The sequence below is a fragment of the Vipera ursinii genome (assembly GCF_947247035.1).
Source record: "Vipera ursinii genome assembly, chromosome: 1".
Classification (NCBI taxonomy): domain Eukaryota; kingdom Metazoa; phylum Chordata; class Lepidosauria; order Squamata; family Viperidae; genus Vipera; species Vipera ursinii.
The window spans coordinates 377,984-395,724 of NC_139512.1; the positions used below are offsets into that span (position 1 = coordinate 377,984).

Below are 17,741 nucleotides of genomic sequence, written 5' to 3' on the forward strand. Positions count from 1 at the left end.
GAGGCAGTCTACCTTTAAGCACAAAGTGCACAGTGGGGCTGTATCCTTCTTGCCTTCTGAGGCGTTAGAGGCAAAGGCACTCACAAAGCCAAAAAAGAAACACCGGCTGTCCCAAAGGTGCTTTTTCGAAAGGTAACTGGACTGTCTTGGTTTTTCCCTTGGAAACATTTCACTTGTCATCCCAGAAGCTTCTTCAGTTCAGGTGTCGAACTGAAGAAGCTTCATGGATGAGAAGTGAAACGTCTTCAAGGAAAAACAAAGGAAGTCCGGTTGCCTTTTGAAATGCACCTTTGGGACAACCATGACTTGGATGATTGAGAATCTCCATAGACACTCCTCACCAACTCAACACCCAGAGATTAACACCAACATTAGACCAACAATTTAGAAGCAAATAATACGCCAATCAAGGCACTACCAACTCAGACAAACTAACAGTAAACAATAGCCCAATCAAAAAACCAACATCGTTCCCACCAATACTGACAGGGCAGGCCACTAGAATATAAAATGAAAGCAAACCCAGCTCCTTACTACCGCAGCACTGATAATGTTATTTAGTTTGGTGATGAAAGGTCTGCAAGAAAACAACCAAGCTCAAAAAGCACCAAGGAACTCGTAGTTCAAACCTGAGCTACAAATATTCTCTCCTACCTGTAGTTACCCTGTTATGTGTAATACGGACTAAGTGGACATTCCGCACAGATAGAAGATCTGCGCCATCAATTCAGTTCTGAAGAACCTTCAGTTTGATTTACCATTAAGCACCTCAGGTGGGGGGGGGGGTCACAGAAGAGATCTTGGCTGGCAACTTGAGCAAAGAGGTGAGAAAGCGCAGAGTGTGAGGTCTGGATTCACAATGTAGTTTGTCTGACAGTATTGAAATCGAGGGCTTGGGAAGGGAAGTAGTCTTAATCCTGACTTAACTAAAGAGAATCCGAATCGCCGCAGAAGAACCTCGCCTGAGTGGGCAAGCGTTGCCTTCTGCCCTTTCACGAAATGATTTTTATTTTTATTTTTATTTTTTTTAAAAAAAGCCGCGGCATGTACCATCACCCTGGCAACTGGTTGCATTTGCTTCTGCTGCCCCACTCTCGCTCGTTTCGGGGAAAGAAGCGGAGATTGAGTTGCCGAGTCCCGGATTTCCTCTTTGAGGTCCGGGCCTAACTGGACGATCATTGCCCTCCTTTCCAGTAAATCGTTCAGCACCCACTGTCGTTGATGTTGTATTTGCGTGGGCCTTGTGAAGTATAAAAGGAGAGTCGCCTCGTTTAACAACCGCGCAAGGTGCCGGGGAAGGCGGGGACGCGAAGCGCCTGGCTTTGGGAAGTAGCGGCGGTGAAGGCAAGGCGCGGAGAGAGATGGGGTCGTCTTCCCGGCGGGAGGGAAAAGAATTGCACTCTGCACATGCTCAGCTGCCCGAGGCGGCCCCCGGAGGCGCTTGCAAGCGGCAGGCCAAGTAGGGAAGGCGGCGGGGCGTCTCCATCCCTCTCTCCCTCCCTCGGCGGGGCGGCCGCTGCGTCCTTGCTCTGCCAGGCAGCGGTAGCACCAGCTACAGCCGCTGGGCGCTCGAGTGGGGTTCGCTTTTCCCCGCTCGCCCGCTCGGTTCTCCTTCCAACAATGGACCTGATCGGGGCCCTGGATGTGGGGGATTTGGCGGCCGCCTTCGCCCGTCTGCCTGTCTTCCCCGTCTTCGACTTGGGCTACTTCGTAGTCTCTCTCCTCTACCTCAAGTATGAGAAAGGTAAGCCAGGAGGAGAACCGGATTCCCCCCCCCTTCGACCTTCCCTACGGCAGGGCAGGCGCCTCTTTTTCCCACGGCTAGGAAATCCGTTTTCGGGTGGTGCGAAATTCTCCCATCTTTTTTTTTTTTACCCACTGACCTGCTTCGGAGAGCCTTCTTCATCGAGTTATTATTAGCATTGATGATTAAATGGTGTTCATTGTTAGCCATAGCCAGCGTTGTCCTTGTAATGTCTTCTCTGGCTCCGGCTCTTGTTCCATGCCTCCATCCTCACATTCCTCCCCCCCCTGTCCTAAATCCAGCCGAAGGCATTCTTCCTCTACAGGTTGACTTGACTTCCAAGATGGACTTGCTTAAAATGAGTGGGTGGCTAGTGATTTTGGCCCAAAAGCTTCCCCCCCACCCCAGTGATGAGGATATTCTAGGACAAGGGCCAGAAGTGCAGCTCCCGTCTGTCTCTGCACAACAGTAAAGCGGTTTCAGAGCTCGGCCATCAGGCTGGATTAAAGAGGGATAAAGATGGGGTTGCCAAAGGTGAAAAGGGCAGGAAGAAGTCTTGAGAAAGTGGCCCAGAGCTTCACAGACCAGCAGAAATGGTCTCCCTTTTTCCTCACTGCTAAGTGAGGTAATCCAATGTAGTGGTTTCCTCTCCAGTGGTCTTGGTTTTATTTGAATCTAGTGGTCTTGAAAAGGTGAGAGGTGCGTGACCAATGCTGAAGAGCCCAAATTTGCCTCATCTGTTGGAAGAAAGAAGAGAAAGTGAATGAATGCAAAGTGGCACTAAGGAGATCGACTGCTTCAACAGGGGGGTGAAGGGGGTGTCTTTGGTACAACCGAGTCTCCTTTGCTGGGATTTTAAAGTATTGCTTTAGCAGCGGGAGTGGATTTAAGAGTCCTGGTTCCAAAGACAGTTCTAAAATAAGAAATGATCAAGTGGGAATATCCTTCTGTTCTCATCCACAAAGTGAGAAACTTGAGCTCTTGAATCTGAGACCCCTGGCTTGATGGATGGATGCAGTTGGTGACCTTCTCCTGGAAAGGACAAGTTGGGTTCCTGCCCATGAAGGCTTAAAAATGGCTGGAATTGCCTGGCTTTTTCAAATTGCCAGAGAGGGAATTACTGGGAAGGAGAGAAAGAAATTGGACCCCAATGATCATAATGATCATCCTGTCACTAGGATTCAGACAGAAAGCAAAGCAATTGCTAAAGGTTTTTCCCAGCCTCCTCTTGATTTTCCACACATAACAATCTCAAAATCTGGCATTTGGAGAATTGAGACATCATGAGTATTGATACTGAGTTACTAGTCCTTATTGTTAGCGAGAGACCCTGCATGGTCATAGAGGGAAAGGTGAGGAGCTTTTGCTAAGAAGAATAAATCAGGATTATTAATGTTAACATCTTTTGGAAATGATGTTTAAAAATAGCCAAGTGACCAAAAGTCATTTCTCTACCCTAGTCAAGTTTACAGACCTGGTTGGTAAATTCAACTGCAGAATTGTTGCTTTACTGTTTACAACATTCAGTTAGATTATGTCATTAGGGCTTCAGTCCACTAACTTTCTTTGAAATGAAAGCATAAGAATAACCTTACAATTTCAAAAGACATAACAGATAATTCTGGTATTACCAGTGATGGCAGACAGCTATTTAAAACCACAAAATATGGTGTTAAAGTGTTGGAGTGCAAGTAGTCCTCAATTTATGACTACAATTGGGACTGAAATTCTGTTGGTAAGTGAGACACTCACCATCATCATCAGCCAAATAGGTTCATTGAGTAAGTTAAGGCTTTCTTTCTTTCTTAGCCCCATTTAAACTACAAGGTTGTTAGTGTGAGGCATAATTACAACAGAGGACTAGATGCTATATTCACCATCTTGAGTTGCTGAAGAAAAGGCAGGATGTAACTCCAGTCAAAATGCTTCTTCTTTCTGCAATACAGAAAATTCATGTATCATCTTGAAAATGCACAATAGCTGCAGAAATGGTACCCAAAATGCCTCTTTCCCCAAAACACCTGTTTTCAGTTGCAAACAATATAAAGAACCTTCATTAGGCTAGTGACTAGTCAAACCACCTTTTATCTCCATCTGGCAGGGACTGGGGTGATACCCTGGTTAATCAGAAAGAGAAGGTTTTAAGAACAGGGGTGTCAAACTGCCGGCCCATGGCCCGGATGCATCACATGGAAGCCATGCCCACCCCAGCTATAACAAGGGGGAAAAAGTCACAATACGTTGTGACATGTCACATGACGTGGTGAATTTGACACCCCTGCTCTAGAAGAATCTCCAGAACCTCCAAGCCACTTTCAGAAGTTCTGCATCTTATGTAACATTCAATTCCGGGCAGAAATGACTCACTTCCCTCAGTTCACCTTCCCTGGAAGTCATTTCACTAATTATGCCTGCAATAGCATCTCTAGCTTCTTGGTGGCTCCTCTCTACCACCAGTTGCCGATTTCTTTCTGCAATTAATAGTATGGACTCGCAGCTGCTTCATCTTAGCACGGAGGACAGAGAGGGAATTCTTTTTAGCATATTGCCCCAGACAATATGCCGTGGTTGTTTTACCCGTTCTTGAAGAAATTAAACAGTGGTTGGAAGATTTCCCACATGAAAAATTTGATATGTTCTACTAGTACCAGAATGTAGAAACTGTGGCCTGTACTTGACTCCCTTTACCAAAGTCCTGGGCACCATCTCCTGACAGCCTCCAAAACGTTGTTGCCAAATTATACTTTTAACTGTGACGAAAGGAGTAATATGTTTAGCATTTGAAATGTGTTCAATAAAGTTTGTGTCAATTAACCATGTTTTCCTCTCACATTGCTCTGTCCTGGTCCTGACTTCTTTTTTGAATGCATCCTCCATAGCATGCATGGAAAAGGAAAGGAAAAGGAAAGGAAAGGAAAGGAAAACAACTCACTTTAGAGACTGAATCTTTATTCTTGGTGACTACCCGGAAATATCCACATAATTTTCTTTACAATAGTGTGGAAGTGTTTGCTATTTCCTTCTCTTGGGAATGTCACTCAGGAATCAAGTGCAAACCTCACCCTAAAAGACAATATTTGCACACCTCCTTCCTGAATAAAAGAAACCAAAGTTTAAATGTTTGCCCATTCCCTAGCCAAGATTCCCTATTACCCGAATTATAAAATGGAACCTGTGTTAGAATCATAGAGTTGGGAAGGATTTGGAGGTTTTGAGGTCTTCTAGTTCAACCCCCTGCCCAAATAGTAAGTGTCCTTTACCTTCATGGCCAAATGGTTGTCCAATCTTTTCTTGAAAACCTTCAGTGATGGAGCACTCACAACTTGGGAGACAAGCTGTTCCATTGGCTAATTGTTGTCACTGTCAGGAAATTTCTTCTTAGTTCCAGACTGGATCTCCTTAAAGAGCTTCTACCCATAGCTTCTTGTTCTACATTCAGGTGCCTTGGAGGATAAATCAACTTCCTCTTCCCTATGGCAGCCCTTCATGTATTGGAGACTGCTATCATGTCTACATCTCTTTGTAAAGCTAAACAAACCTAGTTCCTTTGGTTTTCTTCATAGGATTTAGTCTCCAGACCTTTAGCATCTTTGTTGTTCTTCTCTACACTCTTTCTAGGGCCTCAGCATCTTTTTTGTATCATGGTCCAGAACTGGATGCAATATTCCTAGTGTGGCCTCACCAGTGTGATACAGAGCAATACTATCATTTCCCTTGATCTGTTGATGCAGCCTAGGACTGCATTGGCTTTTTTGGCAGCTGCAGCACAATGCTGACTCAGACTTTAAGTGGTGATTCATCAGGACCCTTAGATCCTTCTCATAATTTCTATAAGGAAAAAAATAATTCCTGATCTTTTATGGACTAGAGATCTGCAGGGTGTCTTGAGGAGAACAGTCTTTGCTACTTTCACATTATTTTTAGACCACAGCAAACATATCAGTTTCATTGGAAGGGGGGGGATCCAAACCCAATTCCTTTCTAATAGCTGCAGAGGTGACAACAGCTGATCTGAAGTATTTTGCACTGGCTGATTCATTCATTTAAACCTGTAAGGTTGATGGGAGTTACAGAGACAATGAAGGGCTGAATGATATTTTAACAGTCAACATATTGATTATGGAGAAACGCTTCCAATATTATTGCCAAGCATATCCATTTAGTCTCAGGAGCCAAGTCAGAAGAAGGTTGTACATTCCATCAGATGCATAATAAATGGATCATTGGAAGAGGTCACTCTGGGATGTGTAGGTCACCCATCCTTGGGTTAGGCCAGGGGTAGGCAACCTTGGCTCTTTTATGACTCGTGGACTTCAACTCCCAGAATTCCTGAGCCAGCATGGTTGGCTCAGGAATTCTGGGAGCTGAAGTCCACGAGTCATAAAAGAGCCAAGGTTGGCTACCCCTGGGTTAGGCCTTAAGGTGATAAGAGTTAAATACAGGTAGTTCTTGACTTATGACCACAGTTGAACCCAAAATTTATGTTGTTAAGTGAGGCATTTGTTATGTGAGTTTTGTCCCATTTTCCAACCTTTCTTGCCTTAGTTCTTAAGTGAAGCACTGCAGTTGACAAGTTAGTAACTTGGCTGTTAAGTGAATCTGGCTTCCCCACTGACTTTGCTTGTCAGAAGTGTGCAAAAGGTCACATGACACAGCAACGGTCAAATATGAACCAGTTGCCAAGCATCTGGATTTTGATTATTACACCATGGGGATGTTGCAAAGGTTGTAAACTGTGAAAAACAGTCATAAGTCTTTTTTCGTTTTTCCCAGTGATGTGTAACTTCAAACAGTCACCAAATGAACTGTTGTAAGTTGAGGACTAACTGCACTATATTTTAAACAAATCAGAATACAAGATACATATTTATGATACTTTTACTTGAGAATAAAGGACTGTGATACTAGAAAGCAACAGCAATGCCAATGTTAGATCAAGAGCATTGCCCACATGTACCTAACCATGGCACAGACATGGTTTGGCAATCTCTTTCTTTGACTGAGTCTGCCATTTGATCTAAACTGATAAAATTCACACCCTAGACCAGTTTCATTTAGTGGCTAAGAAGCTGGCCTAAGGGCCAGGAGACTGTGAATTCTAGTCCCACTTTAGGCATCAAAAACCGTCTGGATGACTTTGGGTTAGTTATTCTCTTTCAGACCAACCCACCTCACATGGTTGTTATTGTTGTGGGGAAAATAGGAGGACGAAGGAGTATTAGGTATGTTTGCTGTCCTGAGTTATTTATAAACAATAATAAAAGCAGGATTAAAAAACAAAATAAATAGTTAAATGGCAACAAATGTGTTTTCTAGTCTCTCTTTGCTGACTTTGTAGTTGTTTTGCAAATATCTTGTAGATTCTGTAACTGAGTCTAAAAACCCAATATACCTGTATTACCCCAGGACTCCAAATGGTACAAAACTCAAACATTGGACTTTCATACAAAAATAAGATAGCAGAGCACATTCAAAGTATCTGCATTAATAAATAAGACTTAAGCACACATATCCAAGTTAAAACATTAAACCCTATTTTTTTTAACTAAAAACATTAACCTATTCCTTAAAGCAGTGTTTCTCAAACTCAACAACTTTAAATTGTATGGACTTCAACGCCCAAAATTCCCTAGCTAGCATCTGCATCTGAAGTTCCCACATCTGAAAGTTGCTGAGGTTGAGAAACACTGCCTTAGAGACACACCGGGCTCTAGAAGAAAGAGTCTTTTTGCTTCTGTGGATTTTCCTAGTTTCTTGTGGATTTGCAACTATTTGTCAGAGGTTTCAATTCCTTGACTCAATCCTTAGCTTCCTGAGGCTTTGGATTTTACTCAATCCTTAGCTTCCTGAGGCTTTGGATTTTAAATATCAGTTTTCTCTCTCTAGAAAGAGAGCAGGGTAAAGAAATATAGAGACTTAGGAACATGACCTTAATGGAAATATGCAGGAATCATTACGTAGGTAAAAGGGGATCAAACATTTTTTAAGCTCATCCAGAGCAACGAGGTAACATTCAAAAGTGGCTCAATCAGATTCCTGACTGATTCACTAAAACAGGGGTAGGCAACCTCGGCTCTTTTATGACTCATGGACTTCAATTCCCAGAATTCCTGAGTCAGCTGACTCAGGAATTCTGGGAGTTGAAGTCCATGAGTCATAAAAGAGCCGAGGTTGCCTACCCCTGCACTAAAAGAAGAGGGAGGAGGTATAGCACTATAAGATACACAAAATGCTGTTTTTAAAGCCAACCTCAATAAAAGTGTTTGAGCCCTCCTGGGAGGGGTGATTTCCAGGTCTACTTAGTACAGCTGAGAAAGAGATTTCCCCATTCTTTGTGTCATTAAGTAGGAACTTTCCTGCTGGAGAGAAAGGTGTTTATATCTCTCCTGGGAAGTAGCTGAAGGCTTCACAACAGAAGTAAGCAGCTAGAAGTGAGTAAGTTGTCTCAAGATTTTTTCATCCTAGAACAGCTGGATTTGAAACTGCAGTTTTCTCCTTCTATCTCTGCAGGTGTGGTGGAGCTGTCCCGGAACAGCCCGTTGGCCTCTTGGGTCTGTGCTATGCTGTATTGCTTTGGCAGCTACATCCTTGCTGATCTCCTGCTTGGAGAAGCCCCTATTGATTACTTCAGCAACAACTCCAGCATACTTCTGGCCACAGCTGTTTGGTAAGGCCACCTTGTGTGACCATAAGGCTAGGCCCCAACGCAGAGCCAGGATTTAGGAACAACAACAGCGCTTAGACTTATATGCTGCCCCATAGTGCTTTACAGCATTCTCTGAAAATTTATAATGTCAGCGCATTGTCCCCAACAATCTGGATCCTCATTTTACCTATCTCAGAAGGATGGAAAGCTGCGTTCATTGGGATTGAACTACTGGCTGTGGGCAGAGTTAGCCTGCAAATACTGCATTCTAAACACTGCACCACCAAGCCCCTTGCACTCCACTTCTCCATTGGAGTTCCTGTTGCCCTCCAAAAGAGATATTTCTAAAAAACCAGAATGAACATAAATATGACTCCAGGTTAATACATATGCTTGACACATACCAGTTGCTGAAACTGTTAAATTGTTAGTTTCACATTACTATTGTTGGGTAAGGGAAGGAACTGCTATCACTGCCAAGTTGTGCATATGAAAAAGAGATATACTAAGATTTCTCCTTCCAGGCTTCCCAAACTAACACAAGAAGAAATAATTGAGAATCTTGTGCTGTCTAAAAATTTAATATGGTTGTTCTGGAATAAGTACGTAACGTCCTGGATTCTTTCTTTCTTTCTTTCTTTCTTTCTTTCTTTCTTTCTTTCTTTCTTTCTTTCTTTCTTTCTTTCTTTCTTTCTTCTTTGCTAATCATTCTAAGGGATAAATGGATGATGCTAAGAGTTAAATGGATGGACAGATGGACAGGCAGACATATGATTGAAGATAGAGTGTAGATGTCTATTACAAGCCATGGTGTTTTAAAATGATGCCATGTGGGTCCTGACATCATTACACAATGATACAATTGTACCTAATGACATCCAGTTCAAATGTATGTCTCACTTATCTGATGATTTCAAGATGCACAAGTTGTTATTTTCTCCACTGCCACACATATTTACCCACCCCTTGTAGAGTGGAGAAGCTAAACAGGTCAATAGAAATAAAACATATTATTCAGGTAGCAATGATTATGTATTCATTATAAAAACATTTGCTAGATCATAAAAGAGGCAAACTTTAATTGATAAATCAATCAAAAAATTATATGTACAAACAAGAAGAGATGGAATGGAATTACCTGAAAAATAGCAGTTTAGTTATTTTCATGCTGCAGTCTGCTCAAAAATTGCCCTTTTAAGGCCAACAATAGAGTCTCTATCAAGGGAGACTGAAGCTTATTTCTTCTCTTCTCACTTTCTTTTTTTTATGTCGTCCTTGTTGATATCAGATCTCTTTCAACCCAATGACCGGTATCACTTTTTATTCTGCATTGCTTTCCAGGTACCTAATCTTCTATTGCCCTATGAACTTATTTTACAAGTGTGTCAGCTTTCTGCCTGTCAAACTGATTTTTGTGGCAATGAAAGAGGTAGTCCGAGTTCGCAAGATCGCTGCTGGTGTTCATCATGCCCACCATCATTACCACCATGGTTGGTTCATTATGGTCATAATTGGATTTGTCAAAGGTGAGCTCTGTCATTTCGGCATTGTGATCCCACTCAGTATTCAGACAGGTGGTAGAATGGTGAGTGTCAGAACTGCTGAGATACAGATTAAGCTGAGATTTCTCATCTTCTGGGGAAGAAAAACGGATGGTTATATTCTTTATTTCTCAGATAAAATGTCTTCTTGCATAAAACAAGGATGGTGAACCAGATGTTGCTGAATTATTACTTCCACCTGTTCTAGCCAGCATGGCCAGTAAAAAGGGATACTAAGAGTTACAGGTCATTAACATCTGGATTGACACAAATTCACAGCATGGCAGGCCAAAGTGAAGCCCTTATGAAAAATTATTCTACAAATAAGCCCCATAACTGAGAAGCTTCTCCTGCTAAACCTGACCCCACCTCTCATTGTCGGTGCTGGGGAACTACTAACTAGTTTTTTGGGTGGGGTATATGGTTGAAGATGGTGGTCCTGAAACTATTTTGATGACCAGATTCCTGCTCTAAACCCCCAAAGAAATGGTAGGATGTTGGAATGCATTTCCAGCTGAATCACATGTTGCGTTTTTCCAGTCTTCCTAGATTACCCCAAACTTGGTGAGATGCTTAAAACTAAGGTACCAATGGGACTTCTGAACTCTTTTCTTTATTTTTGGCAAATACAGTTGTCAAACACAATAAGAGGGTTTCCTTTCATTTAAGGTAGAGTAACACCCAAGAATGGTAGAGGACAGGAAAGCCTGGAGGAACGTTGTCCATAGGGTCGCGATGAGTCAGACACGACTTCGCAACTAACAACAACAATAAAACACCCAAGAAAGCTATCTCAAGATGCAATTCTATAAAGCCTCCTTTCGAAAAGATCAACGGAAATAAAATAGTATCTTGGCCCACTTCACATATCTGGTATAGCCCCACCCATCTTACATCATTAATCAGTGAGAATTGACAGTGAGAACAATTAATGAATGGCTTGCCTTCAGAAGTTATGGTGCCCCATCACTGGAGCTTTTCAAGAAAATATTGGACAGCCATTTGTCCGAGATGGTGTAGGGTCTTCTGCTTGAGCTGGGGTTGGACTAGAACCATACTGGCGAACCTATGGCACACGTGCCACAGTTGGCACGCAGAGCCCTCTCTGTGGGCACGTGCGCAGTCGCCCCAGTCCTAGGCCTTCAGCTGGGTTTTATAAAACCTTTTCGCTTTAGGCCTCTGCCGCCGTGTGCAAAAAAAAAAAGGTTCAATCAATCAATCAATTTCAACTTCTCGCGGGGAAAAAAAGATCTCGCCAAGTTGGAATTGATTGATCAAACTTTTTAGTCCCACCCAGTCTGCCGTTACCATCGCAGCCACGCCCACCCAATGGGCCACACCCACCCAATGGGCCACACCCACCCGGCACCCGACGATACATAAGTGGGTTTTGGGTTGCAGTTCAGGCACTCGGTCTCTAAAAGGTTTGCCATCACTGGACTAGAAGATCTCCAAGATCCTTTCCAACTATTATTATTTCCAGTGGAACATTGCTCAGGCTGCTAGATGCAAAAATGATAAGAGATCACACAGAGGTTCATGATTGAAGCATCTGTTACCACTCATAGACGTTTCCCTTCTGATGTAGAAATTGAACCAAGAAGGAAGAAATCACGTTCCTTTTCTTTTCTGTTAATAACTGATTTCATCTGTCAGGCTAGAGATTCCACCAATTAACCCTTCCCTACTAATGCTTCTGCCACAGGGACATTTTAGGTAGAGAATTGCTTTATATCTGACCATATCCTTTGTCCTTCAATACTATCTCTTGTGGCTGGTAGCTTCTCTCTAGTATCTTATTTTAGCTAGAAATGTCAAGATCAAGCCTGAGATCTTTCAAATGAAAAATAAGTGCTCTATTATCAAGCCACAGACAAAGTTTTAAGACAGTGAGAAAAGCTTGTGTAGTTCTTATTTTTACATGGAGATGAGTTTTTGAGTTCAAAGTCATTATTTGAGGGTACAATTGCTTTGATTGTTCTGGTTCTGATCTGGAAAGAGAAGTGCTTTTAATCTGATGCATTTCCAAAATGATTGAAGCAGCCTGCATCACACTAAAACCCTGTGAGGTCAAGACTGTTTCGATTCAAAACAGTACAAATTCAAAATGTTTATTTTTACGTTTTTCTGTATTGCTTTTCTTTGGCTAATTCAAAGCAACCAGAAAGTAGAATAATCCAACTTCTATAAACTGAAGGCGAAGGCTCTGGCATCACAATCATATTTTCAGCTTTAAATAGTAAACTTAGAAATGGGCATCGCTTTTATTATTTGGAATAGTTAGTGAAATTGCTATTTCCTTAAAGGAGCTGTTGTGGCTGAGAGCACCACCACAAAGATGCTCAATATTTATTTATTTATTTATTTATTTATTTATTTATTTATTTATTTATTTATTTATTTATTTATTTATTTATTTATTTATTTATTTATTTGGTTTATATACCGCCCTATTCCCAAAGGACTGAGGGTGGTTTACAGGGCAGAATTTAAAAACAATACAATATAAAATTAAAATAAAATTAAATTAAGTATAGCCCCAAAAAGTCAAAATCACAATTTAAAATCATTAAAACCCCTCAGTCCAGGCCAGATAGCTCAAAGAGCCAGGTTTTTAGGTCCCGGCGAAACGAACGAAGGTTGGGGGCAGTCCGAAGTTCCGTTGGCAGTTGATTCCATAGGGCAGGCGCGCCCACAGAGAACGCCCTCCCCCTGGGGATCACCCACATTTCTCCTGCATTAGATTACCTACTTTCACAGGAATTATCAGTGAGCGTAAGAAAATGAAATTCCGCTCACCTGCATTCTCATTGCTGGTCTGTTTACAAGTGTGCTACCATCTTCCTCTTCGTAGGTTCTGGAGTTGCCTTGATGTCCAACTTTGAGCAATTGCTACGCGGTATCTGGAAGCCAGAAACCAATGAGTTCCTTCATATGACCTTGTAAGTAGAGAAACCGAAACTTTTAGACTGGTGTGTCTTCTGGATAGAGATCAATCATGTTCTAACTGACCTGGAAGGAATCTGATGATTAATGGAAATTTGAAAAATCAGTAGAAATCTGATAAGGGATTCTCAAAACACGTACTGTCTTCACCTCCTGGGGTTGAAAACACTGCAGGTTTTCAAGAATACAGGCAGTCCTCAACTTACAATCTTCTGTTTAGTTTAGTTCAAAGTTGCAAAAAAGTGACTTAAGACCATTTCTCACACTTACGAGCATTGCAGCAATCCCTGCAAAAAGCATGTTCTTTCTCTAAATTTTGGATTTATTTATCTGAGATGGAATCACAGCTCTGCTTCTAATGAAGGCTTGCTTGTCTTGCAGTCCATCCAAAGCCAGTCTGTATGGAGCAGTGCTCTTCACCCTTCAGCAAACCCAGTGGCTTCCTATCTCCAAAGCCACCCTCATCTTCTTCTTCACTATTTTTATGATCATCTGCAAGGTAAATTCCTCTGTCTGGGGCACATCTGAGCATTTGGGTGGATTGAATGGGGGAAGGAGCCAAATCCATTTCTGTTCACTGGAAGGTCTTCAGAAAGGCAAGGGAGGCTTCAGGCCCTGGACTCATTCATTGGAATAAACCATGGTTAGTTGACTAAACTACAGTCCTTGATTTATGCATAACACTAAGCTATTAACCATGGTTTAGATACTTCCCACAATTCACTAAGTCAAAGCTAAGAAATCTCACTATGGATTAACAGAAGCCACAGTGACCTCCAACATATCGTGAACTCAAATTATGAAATTTGCATCAGTCGCTTTATTGACACCAATGATATATGTGTAAGTCACATGACTTATATCATTTGCATGATGAGGTCATGACATTCATAATATTGCACTCTTCCCCTACTGGTGGACTCCTGTGTGAGTTAGAGTGAGTTTTGAGTTTCCAGAGATATCAAAGGAAGCTTGGCTGGTGTATCATAAGAAATACTGTCAGGTTGCTTAACAATGGAGAGCTTTCCAGTAGCCTTTCAACACTATAGCTATGGGTCCTGCTGGCTGTAGGATGGAACTGTGGTGACCCCATAGAAGCAGCACCAGCACTTTATTGGAAAGGGCTTGCTTGGCCAGAACAGGAGATTCATGTGCCAACCTTGGTGTAAGAAGGGGTAAGAGGAATGGAAAGAAACACAATTTACTGTAGCTGACTGAGCAATGGAAAGCCTGGCACAGTAGGTGACCACTAATGGAGCTTTTTCCTGTCATGCAGGTGTTTTTGACAGCAGCTCACTCCCATAGCTCACCATTTGCCCCTCTGGAAAATGTGGCGTGTCCCATCCTCTTTGGCTCTGCATTTGCCAGTCATGATAATCACCACCATGACCATCACCACCACCACCATGGAGGATCCCAGGAGCCATCCCTTCTCTCACCACCTCAGATGCCAGCCAAATCAAAGGAGGAGCTCAATGAAGGAACCCGGAAACGGAAAGCCAAGAAGGTGGAATGAGCATCAAGAAGGCTGACAACTCCATCGGAACCACCACCACTTTGCTGCATACCTTGTGTGACTTATTGCCTTCCAAAGACATGGTTGGAGGAGGCTCCCAGGAAGATCGGTCCTCTTCTTCTGGCCCCTGCCTTGGTTTTCCAGGCCTGTCACCTGTGAGGCGCAGAACTAATGTCCAAATGGATCTTTCATTACAGTTTCTAGCTCAGCCTTTCCTGTCCTATTGGTTTCCTCCCCTTCCTAAGCCACACCAATGGAAAAGCTGGGATAAAGCTCCATATGGCAAAGAGAGAGAGAGAGTTTCTTAGCCCGCAAAAGAACCCAGGGATCTGCACTCAGGCCATCATTACAGGACCCTAAGGCCAGTGATATATTTCAAGGGCAGAGAGACGTGCCAATTGGAGTAACTGTCATTTCACTCTCTACATCAACATTTTGGATGTCTTATTTGGTTGCCATTTGTATAAAGGCCTTGAGCATAGAAGAAGACCATTGCTGCTGCTGCTGCTCTTTGGGCTGTTAATATATGTGTATTTGTGTTAGCATGTTGCCATTTGTGTATACCTCTCCAAAGTTTGATGAGTTTTGCTGTAGGGAAGGAAACCAAAGCAACTACTGAGTGTTTCAATCCTAGCCTTTGCCAAACACTCTGAGAGATGGACATGCATGTAAATTATTTATTGATTGATGCTCCTTCCCCCAGGATAATTGTTTATTGTTGCCAAGGATTTTAAGCACTTTGCTTTCTCCTACTATGCCTCTTCTGCATACAGTTGGGTTGTTCCTACTGAACTGATTTGGATTCTGCTGTTTTCCTCCTTCGATTAAGAGCTGATAAAAGTGAGGGGCTATTGGCAGAGGTGAGAATTAGCTTCTAGCAGCTATATAAGCCTGTAGGATGCCTTGCATATGAGTTATGGTATATCTAGAAAGTCAAAGCTAGACTATATGAATAATGGAGCCATGGTGAGCATCTGCAAAGTTCCCTTCTTACACCAGAGTAGTCAGCTGCCAGCTCCTGAGATTACAAAGAAGACTTAAACTCTGATTATAGAGCATAGAAAGAGACTCTTATTGGGGTATTGACTATCACAGGACTTCCCTTGCTTATCATTTAGCTCTGACAAAAACATGCCACCGCAAGCTCTTTTTTCTGCTGTGTCCTCATGATGTTGCCTTCTCCACCACACCTCCTGAGGCAACAAAGTCATCCTTAGGTGGTCCAGTGTAAAAACGATGTTTTCCTCCTTTTAAGCAACAGTTTTATTGTATGGTAGGCGCAATCTGGCACCGTTCACCAGCCATTCTGTCAGTAGTGCTTCCAGATGACCTGCCGTATATGGGTTGAGGTCAGCCAAGCACCTGTTGACCATGTGAAGTAGCACATCTCCCTATCAAGTCCCCAGGCACAGCTCTCCAGGACGATTCTAATCTGGACAGCAGACGGGTTTGGTTCTTTCGAATGGGGCTCTTCCACTTTATGCACAGGGCCAATCCCTGACTAGTAGTAGCAGTGGGAAGGGCTGCATTGTGAAGCAGGAGAGAGAGAGAGAGGGAGGGAGGGAGGGAGGGAGGGAGGGAGGGAGGGAGGAATGGCTCTCACTGTGCTGCACTTTATCCTCTGCTCAACTCTGTCAGTGAGATGGGTGGCATATAAATTTAACCAATAAATAAATAAAACTATGCCTGGCAGCCATTTTTTTAAACTGCTTTTGAACATGAGTTTATTCTTCTTCTCGAAGAGCACTAAACCCATGTTCTAAAGCAGACCAAACAAGAGTTGATAGGTGCAGGTAAGTTATGCTCTGGAATGTCAGAGAGGAAGACAATCCCACATGTACCAGATTTGATGGCCGATGTTTTGATATCAGCCATTTGAGCTGATCCAGGTTTCCAAACCCAGGAACACCTGGTGAATAAGGAGGCTCCTCTTTCCTTTCTTCTGCTACCTCCTGCCATTTAGGTAATTGATCCATCCCCCCAGTTGGAAGAAGTGACAGATAAAAGGGGGACAAATTCTGGCAAATGGTGAACCTGCAGATCTACTAGTTCTGGTCTGAGATCAGCTCAAACCATTACTAGTCATAACAATGCTGTGAGTAGGAGACTGTTTTCCCACAAGTTGGTTAAGCTATGAAGATTGGACACCATTCTCCAGCTACAGACCAGAATAATGACAACGGGGCATAGCAATGGGAACAGATGGCAAAGTAGCTTTCTCTTGGCTCACAGCATTTTAATGGACCTATAGGAAAGAGCCCCATGAGTGGTGAGGAGTGCAAATAGCCATCCAGAAACAGAAAGTCCTGACTTTCCTTTCCTCCTTTTGGGGACAATTGTCTCCTGTTGAACATCGGCAAGAGAAGGAACTGATTGACATGAAGAAGCAGAAGAGCCTTGGAGAACACTTCCTTCTGCAAGATGTAGGCTTCTTGGTTAAAAATACATCTCATTCAAAAGTGCCTTTTCCTGAGCAAATCTCTGCCCGAACCTCTTTTTTTCTTTTCCTCTGGATTTTTATCCATGACTAGAACAGCCGTGGTTTTGTGGATATAGCCATTCTTAAAATAAAAGCCCGCCATGATGTGACTGAATGGATAATTGTGCAGCTACTTTCTGCATTTCTGTCTTAAATGTTTTTCACAGTGCTTGAAGGAAGAAGATGCAAGAAATGTTTCTTGAGATAAGAGTGTGAAGATGATGGGATGGGATGAGAATACCAGATTTCGGGGGGGGGGTTTGGAATGGATTCATTTCTTCCCCTAAAGCAGTGTTTCTCAACATTGACCACTCAAAGATGTGTGGACTTCAACTCTTAGAATTCCAGGAGTTGAAGCCCACACATTGTCAAGTGCCCAAGATTGGGAAACACTCTTCTTATTCAAGAGCTGCCCATTTTCTGAACTTCTTTGAGTCTCCCAGAGTCCATCCTAATGTTTCCCTTTACAGACTATGGCTATGCAGAGTTTGTGACAAGTTTTCTTTTTCTTGGTACTTGTTTGCAGCAATTTTTAGCTGCAGGACTGCATCTTGGCCCCTTACCTGTTTAGATAGGGCCATGCAGATTATCAAGATTTGCAAGAAAATTTTGTGTGTGTGTGTGGGGGGGAAAGTTCAGCTTAAAAACACAAATATATCTCCTCAGTCTTTCCCTTCTTCCTAAAGTCCTTCCTTTCCATGCCTGGCACTATCATACCTTACACAAGGTAAGCTGCTATTTCTTTTTAAATGCCCCTGTTGTAATAATCTTATTTTTATAATTACAGCGGGGTTTTTTTATTATTCCAGCAGGACAGCCTTCTCAAATGCTCTTCAGATAGGTCCCTGTGATTTGCATTCAATTCATAC

The 17,741-nt window shown here is 42.6% G+C and overlaps 1 protein-coding gene across 1 annotated transcript; it reads left to right on the forward strand.

The window, feature by feature from the left end:
• Positions 1–1,526: 1,526 nt before the first annotated feature.
• On the forward strand, positions 1,527–15,955 carry TMEM38A (transmembrane protein 38A). Its single transcript, XM_083357519.1, has 6 exons — positions 1,527–1,744; positions 8,255–8,411; positions 9,732–9,916; positions 12,786–12,873; positions 13,259–13,376; positions 14,154–15,955. Exons 1-6 carry the CDS (start codon positions 1,621–1,623, stop codon positions 14,391–14,393), a joined length of 912 nt encoding a protein of 303 aa, XP_083213645.1. The 5' UTR covers positions 1,527–1,620; the 3' UTR covers positions 14,394–15,955.
• The last annotated feature ends 1,786 nt before the right edge of the window (positions 15,956–17,741 follow it).

Excerpts from the sequence above, each read along its gene's own strand:
- TMEM38A (XM_083357519.1), top strand. The coding sequence starts at position 1,621 with ATGGACCTGATCGGGGCCCTGGATGTGGGGGATTTGGCGGCCGCCTTC. Across the intron at positions 8,412-9,731 it reads CTTCTGGCCACAGCTGTTTG|GTACCTAATCTTCTATTGCC; the intron begins GTAAGGCCACCT and ends ATTGCTTTCCAG. Across the intron at positions 9,917-12,785 it reads CATAATTGGATTTGTCAAAG|GTTCTGGAGTTGCCTTGATG; the intron begins GTGAGCTCTGTC and ends TCCTCTTCGTAG.